We start from the raw sequence: 15,255 nt of genomic DNA, 5'->3' as shown, positions 1-15,255 counted from the left end.
GTCTCATAGCAGCTGCACATGTAGCCGTTTCGCTTGAGCGGTTGACTTAAAGTCTTCTAATCTTTGTTCACTGGTTGCCCAAGTCTTTGTTTTTCGGTATAGTCCCAAGCGTTAATTTTGCCTGCATCACAGTATCAACTGTCAGATAAGACAACAAAGTCCATTTCCAGTGTTTACATCCAAGCCGGGGATTGTGCTGAATAAATCAGACCAGATGCAAGAGAATTGAACCATACACACAATTATTTGGAGCTGTTACTTAAAGAGCTCAGTGTTGTCTTTTCAGCTCTCCGGGATGTTTGTTACAGGAGCAGCCTCACTTCGTTAGCGGTCGAGTGTCTTTTCTCTGGCACACCTGCTGACTTAGAGCTATTGTCAGTAAGCCCTTCAACAGCTCCACAGACAAAGCAGACTCATTTCTTTAATGCAAGACTCGGTTAAACCTCTGAGTAAAAGAGTTTCTGCGTCACATCAGATTAAATCCTCAGAGCAGTGTTAACCCTTAAGCAGCCAAACGGCTAAAATGACCAAGTGCGGTCACGTCTAACTTTTATCTAAGAAAACTGTTTCTCTCATATCTATATTTTTACTTTATCTGTGACTGATATTCTAAAGCTACTCCATAATACTTTGATCAGCAATAAATGACAGTGAAGTCCGTATGTTTAGGGTGTTCTCCTTTGTTACATCCATGCTTCAGTTTCAAACTAACATCTTAATTGTAGGTGAGACATGTTTCAGATATTTCCATCATCACTTTGAGCTTTAAGTATTTGCCTCAGGGCTTTTGCAGCAGTAAATCTTGCTGTTCTGTGTGTTAGCCATGGTTCACTGCAAAAACATGACAGTGTTGTTATTAAAAAGTGAGAAATTATAATAAAATAAAACCATATGTTTTAAAAAATCATTTTTACGGTTAAGGATATCACAATGGTACATGAGAAAAATACAGCCATTTGTAGTCTATTTAATGAAGGACTGCAAAACTTTACCAACATAATATGAATTCTTTTTTTGTTAGATAAAGGCTCTCACTTTACTAGATTTTTGAATGCAGCATCAAATTAGTGATTCAGACGCTCAAAGTAGTAGAAATGTAAACAGAACACTTAAAGTTGTGCTTTTTACAATCAGGGTTTTTTTTTTTTTTTCCCCTGTAATGAACTTTAAGTGTAACAATAAGAGATTTATCATAGTTTCAATAAAGTCAATCAAAGGAAGAGAAAGAAGTATGGGTGCTCTGGAGGTTTGATCTTGTTTCAGATAATTCACTGGGGAAAAAAACTTCTAGCAGTGCGTTTTGGGTAAACTTTCAAGGCCGATACCAGCATATGACAGGTTGCCTTTTTGCCTACATTTTGTCATCTTGTAGCCATGATCCCTTGTGTGTCAAAATAATTTTCTGATTTAGTCATATTTTAACACTCGTAAATGTTGCTTTTGGTCATGATGGTGATATTGGTGTTCACCAAACGAACAGACTGTGTCATGTCGATTGTGGCACTTGCAGTGTTTAGCAATGCTTAAATGTGTTGTGTGGGTGTTTTGGTTTTTTGGCTTTGAAAAATGCATTTGGTTATCTCCTCTACTTAAGAACAAGAATTAAAAAGCACAAAAACCCACCTCTGTGCACTTCAAGCCCTTTAACTCAATTAACTACAATTTTGAATGGCTTCTTGAGCTATTCTAAAAAATACTGTGCAAAAAAATTAGCTACTTCTTTGGTAAGGTGGGAGCTTTTCTCAGATTTAATGACATTTAGGGAGCATTTAGGTTTTTTATATTATTTTATTTTTTGATGGCAAGAAAATCAACAAACTCCACATTGAAGCACGCTCTTAGAGTTTGAACCCAGGACCCTCTTGTTGAGGGGCAGCAGTGTTTTCCACTGAGCTACCGCAACATTCTGCTGTGTTTACACAGTGTACATGAATGATCTTGTTGCATGAGGTAGGTATATAGATGAGGAAATATTTCTGAAACTGTTGAGTCTAGACAGAGATTAATGTGGATGTAGCCTTAGTTTACCCCTTTATCACAAAAAAATAACACCTGTCTTTTTCTCCTCGGCATGCTGACGTGTGCTAATTATCTTATTATACTCGATGTTGACACTGAAATAAGAGTTTAGAGGTCACCAAAGTTGTTACACTTGAGGGGTACGTATATATCTTTGAAATTTTAAAGGTTGCATTTAAACAAGTCATGTCAGGTCTTGTTTTTCCAGTCTCCTTGCAGTTGAATTTATAGAGAAAAAATAGTCGTGGTGTATGTAATGCCCATATTTCGCCCACATTGTCCCGTTCCAAAGAAAACTAGAACAATTTTACACAGAAGTCACCAGGTGTCCTCTCTCAGTCTTTACTTTTTCCTGTCAGTCTCTCAACTGCACATTGTCGCCCTCTCTCCCCCATTTCCTTTCAGGCAATCTCTCAGCAGGACCTGGTTTACATGGCCATCCAGATTGCATGTGGAATGAGCTACTTGGCTCGCAGAGAGGTCATACACAAAGACCTCGCCGCTAGGAACTGCGTGTAAGTTTTCAGTGACCTGACTCTAGCTGTCGTCACGCTGTCCTCAGTAGCTTTCAGGTGATTTGGTTTGGAATTTAATTTGTCAAAAATAAAGGCCGTGCTTTCCCTCCACCGACAGCATTGACGACAACATGCAGGTGAAGATTACAGACAATGCCCTCGCCCGAGATCTCTTTCCCATGGATTACCACTGTCTGGGGGATAATGAGAACCGGCCTGTCCGCTGGATGGCCCTGGAAAGCCTGCTCAACAATGACTTTTCCAGTGCAAGTGATGTGGTAAGAACTACCAGATATGCAGTTTACTTCCATAGACTGTATATAAATGATGGACACAGCCACTGTGTTGTCAACCATTTAGGATTATTTTGTTGCGCCCTCTTGGGCTTCATTTTTGCTTTGTTTGCTTGCTGCTGCTTAACAAGGCAACGCTGTAACTGTGATTCGTTGTCAACAAAACAATAGCAGAAGCGACCTTTCCTGTCTCTCTGAGGTTTCTAAATGCGAGTATGTTTCCAGTAGACATGATGCGGTTAAGGCGATCCGGGAAATGGCACCGATTGTGTGTAAGCCATTCTTAGACACTTGGTCAAGGTGTCAAAGGGAAAGGCGTGTCTGTGGCTCTTCTCGCTTTCCTGTTCCAGGATAGAAGACCGGGTGCGACGGAGGCAGTCGGGAAGTCTGCCTAACAGATCCTCAGAGACACCACTGAGACACGAGCCAGACGTGTCCCCACCCCCTCCACATTCCTGTTATGGTCACACCGCTCCATGGCAATCATGGCACTTAGATTTAACAGAGGCCTGGCATTAACAGCCTCCCAGTGCAAGTCCATACAAGTACCTGGAGCTGTATAGCATCTTGAGTGTGTTGCTGTTACGCACACAAATGTATCGTGCCCTTACATCAGCAGGTACACAAATCAGATAGCAAGCGACACAGGATGGGAGCGTTCCTATTGGCATGTTTAAGCTTTACTGGGAATGTTGGCAGTGGCTTATTCACTGATGTGGGAACAGGGTGGTTTACCGTAGAACACGTTTTTGTTTTATTGTCCCAACCCCCCCTCTGAAGAGCCCACCTTGCTCTTAGTTCCTAAACAGTCCTTGCACTTCCTTTTAAAGGTCCTGTGTCACCCCATTAAGGCTCGGGGCATACTAACACAGCAGAAACTCAATGCTTTCTGGGCTATTCTGTCTGTCAATGTCAGTTTTATTTTAGATATTATGGCTTCCAGAGTTTAAACAAACAACTTCAAGGTCAAAACCTACTGGAAGCATCTTAAATATGATTCGAGTAATTCATCTTTTCTCTGTTCAGAGGTCAGAGTGAACACTCGCAGGCAGTTTGAACCCTGATAATAACTGCTTACACTTTCACTCTCAACAAAAACTGGCAGCAGTGATTTATATTCCAAATACATTTCTTGACATAATTTCCTCACATTGTTCATTTGGAACGTCGTGTATTTGAATACAAGTACAACAAGTGGGAACGCTACTTTTCCACCCTCTGGTTATGTTCGCCCTGTTTGATGAAAACACATTAAAAGCTTGTATTTTTTTGTAAAGTGCTGTGAATGAATGCTAAGCACTGGTCTCAGGGTTATTCAGAGAATTTGTGTGTTCACAGTGGGCTTTTGGAGTGACGCTGTGGGAGCTGATGACTCTGGGGCAGACCCCCTACGTCGACATTGACCCTTTCGAGATGTCGGCTTACCTAAAAGACGGGTACAGAATAGCACAACCAATCAACTGTCCAGATGAGCTGTAAGTTGCCCCCCACCACCACCACACATACTCTGTATTTTCACTTGTTTATTTGACTTTGGTAAGAGTTGGAGCTAGTTTTTTGAGTCGTCCTTCCTTTTCTTGTCCTATTTGTCGACAGTTTACAGACGTTAATGATATACAGAACCACAGCAACACTAAGTCCACTGGTATCCGCTGGGTAAGGTATAGATCAGTGTGGCCAGGTTTGGTTTCTGTAGGATTATTACTCTAATCCCACAATTTTCTGATCTGCAATGACAACAAGTCAAGGATGATGTTTTTTATGATTGTAAGTAGCAGTTCATCAGTATGGCCTTCTCATTACAAGATGATTTAGCCTTTTTTTCCCACCTCGAAAGTGTAACAAGAAGCAACTCAATTAAGTTTCATGTAGAGCTGGGCGATATAAGATTTTTTCATATCACGATATGTTTTTTTTTTCATTTCAGGCGATAACGATATCTATCACGATATAAGCCAAATAACTATATTTGTAAGATTTAAATGTGCCGTTGCTCACAAGTAAAATGTGAAATAATCAGCAGCTTGTTTTGATTTAAATATTTATTTCCCATAATAAGTTCAACAGGGTAGATGTACTTAAGGAACATGAGACTTTTTCAGATAAATAAAGGCAAATATTACAAACTACACAAAAGGCAGCCGCTAAAGCGTTTAAGTTTCAAAATAGAACAAACGAAACAGACTAAATTGTCAATTCCACTTAGAAACAAAATATTAATTCTAAAAATAAATCTTAGTTTTACAGAAGAACAGACAAAACTGACTAACTTTTGTCAATATCAAATAAACTGAGAACTAAAAGGAAATTCTCAATCTCTCCTTGTTGTATAGCTGAGCTTTTCAAACAGTTTTAACAGTTACTTTAGTCTGACAAAAGCCGAATGACGAATTAGCGCTTCCAGTCAGAGACTGAGGCTACGTCCACACGTACACGGGTATTTTTGAAAACGGAGATTTTCCGTTTTCGTTTTAAAAAATAATCCCGTCCACACAATAAAGGCAGAAATGAAGGAAAACGCTGCTATGAACATGCCAAAGCAGCAGGTGGCGCTAGATTCCTAACCGTGCAGAAATGTTGGCCAATCAGAAGTCTAGAAGCCTCGGTGGGAAAAAGTAAACAAAGCTGGGGCATAGAAGCAGAACCGAGTCGTATGTGTGGAGGGACTAACTGTGTGTATATGTAAGCATTTAAACACTGCAGAGAGTAGAATTAACAGTAACAGTATTGTAGAAATTCATTTCACCGAAACAATAACGTGGCGCACAGTGTGACGTCAAAAAATGCGCACACCTTTGACGCTGCGTTTTCTCCGTTTTTCTAGTCCACACGTAAATGCAAAAACGGAGTTTTCAAAAATCTTCGTTTTCAGTGACCAAAAACGCCGTTTACGTGTGGACGAAAGGTGCAAACGCATAGAAAAATCTGCGTTTTCAAAAATACCCGGGTATGTGTGGACGTAGCGCATGCACCAGTTTATTGTATTTCCAGACTTGCTTTCGGCACAATTTACAGTGCACGCTACTCTGTTTTTGTCAGACTTGAAATAGCCAAAATACCTTCACACTACGGAACTTCTATGGCTCTTCCGTTCGACAATCTCTCCGGCATTGGAACCATCATCTGTTTTCTCTTCGGTCACGCTCGGTTGATTTTTCTAGTCGGCACACTCATTTCCTCCATTACCCGGGCAGTACGGTGGCTGGCTGCTTCCCAAACAAATACGCATGTGCGGCTTGGCACTTGTGCTGTACGTAACAAGTCACGTGACGTGACGCTGCGGCTGTGATTGGTTCAGCTCTGCGCTACGTAATTTGGATTGGCTGTTTTTTTGTTTTTTGTTTTTAAGAGGACAAGAGCGGCGAGGTCTATCGCGATAGTTTAATTTTTCTATCGAGAAAAAGTTATATCGCGATACATATCGTTATCGTTCTATCGCCCAGCTCTAGTTTCATGTATATAGTGCCACTTGATCGCCTCAAGAACTCCATATTACTGTAGGCTGAGAGCAGTGCAACCTAGAAGTAATAAATGTATGCGCTAGCTTTTCAGCACAAATCTGAGACCGGATGACTCAGTGAATGTTGTCATCTTAACACTAAAAGGTCAAAAGGTCAGTTTGCCTACTTTAAAGCAGTAGTTGTTTACAGTTAAAGTGTTTCATAATTTTTAAGAGAAAGAAAAAACCCCACAATGTTTTTCCACAACAGACTGGTAACGGTGCAACAATATTCTGGAAAGCGTGGCAAATCATCACTGTCCACAGACAGTGGAAAAGAGTGTTTCTCTTTTTCATTTTAAAGGGAAGCGTCACTGCAGATCAGTGCAAAGTTCAGTAAAGGTCATCACCTTGGATGCGAATACTCGAAACGCAGACCAAGTCCTTTTGCACTGTTTCCAAACACTTTCCTCTGCAATGTGTGCCTTTCTGTTGTTTTGTATATATTCCTCTAGTTTGTATATATTCCCCTTGGCTGTATATCTGTTCTGTTTGCTGTTTATTCCTGACCCTAACCCTTCTGCACAGTACATTGACAATAAAGCGCCATTCTGTTTATTTTATTTGAGCACCAAATAAGTGAATATCTTCCACTGGAAGACTGTTTTCATACTGGCTTTTCCTTTAATTTGTCACATCTGTAAGTCTGCAGTGAAGAGTGCATTTTCAGCTGCAGTGAAGCTTGTTATTGGAGACTGTCGGCACAATAAATGAGCTGCTAGTTGACATATTGTTTGAGGACCTGAGTCGAATCAAACTGTTCAGCTGCTACTAGCTTTGATTGATGCAAAGTTTAATTCCATCAGGCTGTCAAGAAGAAGAGGCAATGTTGTCCCACTGGTTTAATTTTTTGGCATCACTGCAGTAGTATTTACCATCTGATCCCCCAAAACAGGTTTGTGGTGAGGAAGCTCAAAGCAGCCCTGGCAGTGCATGGATATTTAGTGTTTGGTGAAAATTAACACTTGCTGGAAGCTGACTTGGGAGAAGCAGAAATGTGTTTGTGCCATGCCTGACAAATTCTCGTGGTATTTCTGTCTTCGGGGTGTACTTAAACCTGCAAAAGTTATACTTTCCATTCCCAACAATCTCTGAAAACAGAAAAGAGAGAAGAAGGTCATCCTCCACATTCATCAAAAAGAGTCCACACAAGATCAGTATTAAAGCATGTCAAAATCTGGGGTATTTTGATGAAAGAAAACAAAAAGACTGGCTGGATTTGACAGATTTTACACCTTTTATCCCTTTGCCAACCAGTTGACATTGCAACTTACATGCATGTTTCCATTAAGTCCAGTAATCTACATTGGTTCCTGTCCGTGCTGAAGTACTTTTTCTAAATGACATCAGAAACAGCAGTATGCGACATTACGTGATGGCAGAGCTTCAGTTCATCCTTTGTCATTTTTTTTTTTTTTTTTAATAAATAGGACAGGGGGAATGAATGAGAGAAAGAGGGGGAGAGAAAGAAAGAAAACCAAAGGGGAGAAGAGACGGTGAGAAGGGGGGGGAAGAGAGAGAGAAAAAAAAAAAGAACTCCTGGGTCACCTGTATGGAGAAAAAACAAACAAACAAACAAACAAACAAAACAAACAGAGGAGACAGCAAACAACAAAGAGCAACATAATAATAGAGAAAACAAAGCACCATCACAATAAACTAGCTAGTCATAGATATCAATATTTACTAAATAATAAACGATATTGTGCAGCACGTAAGATAGACAGCGCACAGTGTGCTTTGAGGCAGCAGCCAAGAAAGCTTTAGTCCGCGTCTGTGAATACCCATGTGTGCATACCTGTGTGGATCAGCATGCTTGCATTCCAAAGGTTTCTCCATGTAATGATCTGCTAGGGAGTGTGGGGGGGCCACAGCCCCGTCCTCCAGGGTGTGAAGCGGGTATGGAGGAGATCAAAACTCCAGACATCCAGAGGCCCCCAGAACACATGAGAGCATGAGGGTGGGAATGGATGTTTGTGTCTGTGTGTGCCTGTATGTCTGTGTCTATATGTCAGGTTGGGTATCAGACGCCACCTCTCTGGGGACACCTCAGGCCCTCCAAGGTTTGGAGGCCTATCTCCACCCACCACCACTTCCCCTGCCGGTGGCGGACTCCCTCAGGTGTCGGTGTGTTGGTGGTTCTTTGTGTCTGGGGGTGGGCGTCCGGGTACACACCGGCTCACTCCTTGGCGGCCGCTTGTCGGGGCCTGGGGCTCGCTCGGGCCCCTTTGGAGGTGGGGTGCCCCCGGCCTCTCGGCCTGGGGCTCGGTCACTCAGGCACAGCTGGGGGCCGGCGGAGCTCACGGGCGCGTCACTGCAACTCCCCCTGACTTCTGCTCCGCGGCTGCTGGGCGAGCCCTCATCTGGGACTCTCCTCAGCTCTTACTGGAACAGTGGCGCGGCTGCCCCTCTGTTGGTCTTCCGTGCTGAAGTACTAAGAATAGAGGATATTGTTTGCGGCACAGACTGAAAGCCCATGAGGCAGATTTTTGATAAACACACATTTATCTTGACTTTGTTGAGCTTTGTTGTTCCAGCTCTGCTGTATGTCTGCTGCATTACTGTTTAAGTTCATTGAGAGAAACGAAAAACAGACTCAAATTCGTCATGCGTGCACATGCTTGGCAAAGAAAGACAATGCTAAAAAATCACATGGAGCCGAGCAGTTATCAGACAGTGCTTTAGATATGGAAAGAAGATGCAGATTCTAAAACATGGAGAGCTTTAGCATCAGAGATTACTTCACTACATCAGGATCTGACTAAATGTGAAATACAGTAACGCTCTTCCCTTTGGTTCCTGTGTTATGGCATTTAATTATTCACCGGTGACTGTGTGAACTTGATCATTTGTCTTAAATGTTGCCATAACCAGTGTGTTTATAAGTGTCTTCTTAAGTTTGGCTTTTAACCACCAAGTTCCAATTAATTGATGAGTGCAGATGAAACTCCCTCCAGGTGCTCCTTGGATATTACTTTTACACTAATTCCTCGGAGCGCCGCCATCCCAGCGCAGAGGCATTTAAAGAAAACAAACTCGTGTCAAATCCCCACAGAAATGTGCAATTCTCGATGATTAAAGGAAACTCAGGATCTGATTACCTGAAATCTTTTAAGTCATCAAAAAACTGTTTCCTTGCAAATACAATAGATGTTGGGGCGATGGCTTCCTTTACCACAATACTACAGCTTATGTAATCGAGGCCGTGCGCTGATAGAGGTAATTATATCTCACGCATTTCTACCAGCACTGCACAGGCAGCTCCTGGTTCAAGACAATACAGCAGTTGCAGTATAATACTAGACGAACGCTGCCTTTAAATCCAGTTTTTCTCTTATAAAAATAACAATTTATTCACTTTCATTTTATTTACACTTACGGAGCTTCAAGAGCACCCCCATGATGTCACAGCATGTATTCATTTGTGTTCCTGGACATGAATTTCTCCTTCTTTTTTTTCCATAGCTGTTGATTCAAAGATTTTCCACTTTTTTAAAAGTTGGAAAGGTCAGCGAATGGACGCATTACACTTTCCCAGGATATCTGCTTGTTTAGGTTTAGGCAGTGCCAGTCTAAGCTGGGAGGCCCAATTTTCAAATGATCTGTGAGGTGTTTTCAGACATGACTCCTCTGTGAACTTTGACCCGATCCTTCTCTGTGTTGCAGGTTTGCAGTGATGGCTTGTTGCTGGGCCTTGGACCCCGAGGAGAGGCCCAAGTTTCAGCAGCTGGTCCAGTGTCTCACAGAGTTTCACGCAGCGTTGGGTGCTTACGTGTGAAAGCAGTGGGTGGCACTTCTTCTTCTACTAATCCATTAAAGCAACGACACTAAAGGCTGGCGGACACTTTTCACGAGGAATGCACATTTGAAATCGTGCCTTATCACATGAAAGATGAGCAGACTTGTGCCCGATGCTTTTGTTTTGTACAGTTCTTTTGGAGTTTTTATATAGTTAAATTACCTTTTTACAGCATAGCAAAGTAAAACGACTCTGTGTTCAATATTGTTCCATTTGCTTTGAAAGCATCTAGAAAAGGCGACGATCTCCACACGCAAAGAGGACCCGAAGAACGAAAAGATGAGGACTTTTTGTGCCATTGAGCGACTTTTTAAAAGAACAATTTAAGCTTCTGCAGTATTTTCTACAGATTCTGTAATGTTGTGCAAATTTTAGATTTGTTTTGGGTGTAAATAACTCCACAGCAGAATGAGTTAGGTACCAAAGTGGACCAGAGAGCTTCAGTAACCATAATCTTCTCGGACACGCTGCTCCGCTCAGGCTCGGTACGAGAGGCAGATCTGTTGAAATGATTTCTCTGCAAATGGTACAGCGTTTCCTCTGCCGTGGATGAGTTTCCTTTACTGGAGCGCACTCAACAGAGACGTCACACCAATTTTTTTCCTATGCCAGCAGCGTGTATAAAGACATGTGGACACCACAGCTGGAACATCAGCTCTGCAGAGCTATCTGTATAAACCTGATTTTTACACGTGGACACTTATTCTTTCAATGTCACTGCTGTCTTCCTCTTGTACTTTTTATTTCCGCTGTCAGAGCCACAGAGTGTGTGTGTGTATGTGTGTGTGTGTGTGTGTAAAAGGTGGATGTGATGTGACCAGTTGGTTAGTGAAGCATCGAGTGGAGCGTTCTCGCCAACACCATCAGATCGAAGCGTCTGAGAACCAACGTTCCAAGATGGATTGATGTCAGAGGGACATAAATCATGGCGGACAGAATCTGTGGGATGCATCTGCTTCTTACTGAAGTACAGTAGACTATATATATATAAAAGATTGGTGTAGGCGCTGTGACATCACCCATGGTCTTGCTGTCTTGAAACCAGATGTGACGTGTTCGGGGGGGTGGATTAGACTGAGACATTTGGTATCAGCTCACTGACAGTGTAGTCATGGTCTGAATCGACACCGAAGCTGTGACGTCACTTTTGTTGTACGATGTTTGGCAAGGAGACAACGGCCGATATAACAGTGCGGCTGTTATACAGAGGCTTTTGTGGTTTTGTGCACATTCTGGTGGCAGAAAAATATCAGAAACAAGTGAAAGAAAACAAGATCATCAGAACAAGTTCTAAAAAAAAATAAGACATCGGAGCAGAAATGTGAAAATGAGGCTGTGAATTTTATCCATCGCAGAAGAGAACCTCTCATGTTACAAGCCACGAAGCGAACAGACCGGACTGAAGAAAGCATTCGGCTTTAGTGAGCGACTCATCAGGCGGCTTTCCAGAGCTTAAAAATCTTTAATAAAGAAAAGTTCAACACAACAGTAACGGGTCATTTTGTGGCCTGAACACAAACTGAGCTCAGCTTTTGAACCACGTGATATCTCTGTGGTTACAGTGTGATGATGGAGCAAGTCTTTGTTACCTTATTGTTCATTTATTTAAGGCGGAGTCTGGAAGGTCTTCTATAAATCACCGCTCATGTTTTCTACAGCACCAAGTCAGCCGTGTCACCTTAAACCACAACCGATCAAATATTTGCATTAAATGTTCCACACATGGCTGCAAACGCATTTGGATGCCTTTAGTTTTGGCACAAGGTTTACGAAAATGTCTCACAAGTGTCACTCGCTGCCAGCGGTTCTTCTCCACCCACAGAACAAGTCATTTACTACGTCCATCTTCTGTGTACAGTGTGTTTTTGAGCTGCATTGTTCGGTGTGAGATCGCAGCTCTTCACACGACTGCTCGACTCATTTTGATTTAATCACTGTGAACACACACGCCAGCTTGGTCTCATCGTATCCTTCCACTATCTTTATGATGTGTTTTTTTTTTTTTTTTTTTTTATGGTCACTGCATGTTGAGATAAGGTTGTAAACTGCTTCCCAATTTCATATCCACAAATTAAATGGAATCTTTTGAATATATTACCCCGTTCTTGTCTTTTTTTTTTCTCTCTTCATCCAAAGCTTGTTTTCTGTAGTTCCCCAAAAGTCACAGCCACAGTGGGGGGGGAAACCTAACTGTATCTAAAGACACCAACTACAGCGAATCATCTCCTAGTGTCTGCATTACTCACTGTGCATTCTTTCTTTTCTATGCTTCATTGTTTTATGTCAGACAATTCTGCACCGGACATCTTTTATCCCTTTGCCAGCCAGTTGATGTTGCAACTTACATCCATGTTTCCAGTAAGCCCAGTAATCTACATTGGTTCCTGTCCATGCTGAAGCACTAAGAATAGAGGATATTGTTTGCTACACACTCTGTGAAAGCCCATGAGGCAGATTTGACTTTGAGCTTTGTGTTTCCAGCTCTGCTGTATGTCTGCTGCATTACTGTTTAAGTTCATTGAGAGAAACAAAAAACGGACTCGAATTCGTCGTGCGTGCACATGCTTGGCAAAGAAAGATGATGCTGGGAAAAAAAACATATTTTGGACAACGCTTTAGATATGGAAAGAAGATCCAGATTCTAAAACATGGAGAGCTTTAGCACCAGAGATGACTTCTGTGCTTCATTGTTTTACGTCATTTGGTTTTGTTTCGGCTTTAGGCTAAAGTCACATGAACGCCACACTTCTTTAGGATGTCGTAATGGAAAGTTATGTCAAATCTAATTTGTTTTGAGTCCCTAAATCCCCTTGCTTACAAGTCCCTCCAAACCTAAATGCTATCAATTATATCTGTGGCCCACAGGCTGGAAAAATAATTGATAGCAGGTAAGAAAAGTGCAGTACTGAGGGAAACAGATTGCTGAAGTTTGTTTAAATTAGTTCGAAGCTGCCAAAAGGCCTAAAATAGATACAGACACACACCAGACCTGCAACAATATAAAGAAGAGAGGTGACGATCAGTGAGCAGAGCTTCGCAGATGGATGTTTGCTTTGAGAATGTTGATGGAGAAGGTCTGATGCAGAGGGTGGTTGTGGGGAGATGGAGGCAGAGGATCGCGAAGATGTTTACACACAGACTGATGAGGGATAGTTCTTCATTTAGAACCAGACTGTGTCTTTTTGTGGAGCTTTTTGTCTAGAGATGAGTTTTCAACCACTGCAAACCTGCACCTGTGCACTCTCTAGAGCAGGGGTGTCGGACTCCAGGCCTCTAGGGCCGGTGTCCTGCAGGTTTTAGATCTCACCCTGGGTCAACACGCCTAAATCAAATGATTAGTTCATTAACAGGCTTCTGGAGAACCCCAAGGCATGTTGAGGAGGTAATTTAGCGATTTAAATCAGCTGCGTTGGATCAAGGACACATCTAAAACCTGCAGGACATCGGCCCTCGAGGCCTAGAGTCCGACACCTGTGCAATAAAGCAGCAGTCTCAAACTCGTGGCCCACCTCACCCCTACTTGCATATGCATGTATCTTGACGTGAAGAAATATAGTGCAATTTTTTTGGACCTTGAAGTTGCTCTATTTTGTTGAGCAGGATTACTTTGAGTGCAATGTAAAAATAAGTTCTTTAAAAAGCAAAAGAATAAATGCAGAATGAAACGCACAGACGGTCACTGCAGTGGACGCTTTTCATTTTGTTAACCGTCAGTTTCACTTCAGCTTTTTCTAGAACTTTCTTCACTGAAGCTGGTTGATGGATCAAGAGTAGCCCACAGACCACGGACCTGTTGTAATACACCTTTTGACCACTGCCTCCATCTGACAACAGACGCTTTCTGCAGGTCGACTGGCTGCCAACACAGTACCACCGCTTAAACCACAATTTCCCCTTAAGACACAGGTGACGACGATCGGGAAGTCAAAACCACAAGATGTGAGGACAGGCTAAACACAGAGACAAAACTGCTCACACCAAGCACAATAAGAGAGACTGAGTGACACAGAAGGGACTAATCCGGCCTGCAGAAGTGTAGCTGCTGTCAGCACTTGTCAATGCGGGCTGCGTTGACGGTGACGTGTAGTTACATTTCTTGGGATTGGGAGGATTGGGAGGCACAGCTAGGGAAACGGTGCAGAAACTAAAATAACAAAATGAAAACAAGAACTAAAATCTCAGAGACAAGTTCTCCAGAATGGAGACATCACCACCGCGGCCTTATTTGTTTTGAGTAAATCAGCTGGATGTCAGGCATGTGGCGTCACATTGTGGTATTTCAGTGAAGCTTGAACCTGACATATTTTCAGAATGTGCTCAGTCATCGGTGGCTTTCAGATTGTGTCACGGTGAAGCCACTCTTTCAGTTTTTCTACTTTCCTCACCAGCTGCAGGCACAGCAGAGCGCACTGTAACGCGGCCACAGGACGCATTGAGCAAACACTCCTGCATCCTCAGCAGCAGACTCTTGTGTCACAGTACGGCAGAGTTTAGAGAGTTTCTGGCTTTCGAAGTTCCTGTCTGCGGGGGTTTCTGGGTTTAATTCACTGAGAACCGCCAGGCAGCTCTGTAATCCTGTTTCTGGGAACTGGGCCCAGTTTGAGCTTCCAGTTTGACTCATCTTCATTGCTGTCACTCCGTTTCCACTGACTTTACATACTTTGCACACATTTTCCACACATTTCCACACATTTCAGCTTCACTGAAAGCCACCAACAGTTTACTTGTACACCCACTCCAAGCGTCACAGTCTGAAACCAAAACCTGTTGTTTTTGTTTTTGTTGTTTTTTTCCTCCGTGTGATTTTGTTTCTCTAAAACCGCCTTTGAGCATCAGCATCATGGGATATATCATCATTTCAATAACCTGCAGCAGTTTAAGGCATTGATAACATGGATGTTTGATCTGTTTTCTGATAACTCACTGGCGAACACTTGAACTGCATTCTGGGTAAGCCTTCTCCATGTGGGACGTCACGTCAGTGAACAGGGTATAATATGTGACCTGCCTCCTTTTAGTCTCAGCTAGAAGAGGATTCGGATATCAACATGTAGACAAAAACTTGGGCCTTTCTTCACGGTGGGGTCCCACTAGTTATTTAAAGTTATTTGGTCCCTGAGAAAAATTGCC

The 15,255-nt window shown here is 42.4% G+C and overlaps 1 protein-coding gene across 3 annotated transcripts in view; it reads left to right on the top strand.

Moving 5' to 3' along the window:
- ryk (receptor like tyrosine kinase) overlaps positions 1 to 12,215 on the top strand; it is a 54,785-nt gene extending 42,570 nt beyond the window's left edge. For all 3 annotated transcript variants that reach the window (XM_085264551.1, XM_085264552.1, XM_085264550.1), the window contains 4 exons: positions 2,425 to 2,534; positions 2,653 to 2,812; positions 4,166 to 4,302; positions 9,993 to 12,215. In XM_085264551.1, the coding sequence (XP_085120677.1) occupies positions 2,425 to 2,534; positions 2,653 to 2,812; positions 4,166 to 4,302; positions 9,993 to 10,104 (519 nt within the window). In that variant the 3' untranslated portion in view covers positions 10,105 to 12,215. The remainder of the gene's footprint in view (positions 1 to 2,424; positions 2,535 to 2,652; positions 2,813 to 4,165; positions 4,303 to 9,992) is intronic.
- The last annotated feature ends 3,040 nt before the right edge of the window (positions 12,216 to 15,255 follow it).

Source organism: Mchenga conophoros, linkage group LG23 (assembly GCF_057382185.1).
Source record: "Mchenga conophoros isolate Kocher_MC1m ecotype Shallow Benthic linkage group LG23, M_conophoros_male_GT1.1, whole genome shotgun sequence".
In the NCBI taxonomy this organism is placed as follows: Eukaryota; Metazoa; Chordata; class Actinopteri; order Cichliformes; family Cichlidae; genus Mchenga; species Mchenga conophoros.
Note: the sequence above shows the minus strand (reverse complement) of the source record. Positions and strands in the feature narration are given on the sequence as shown.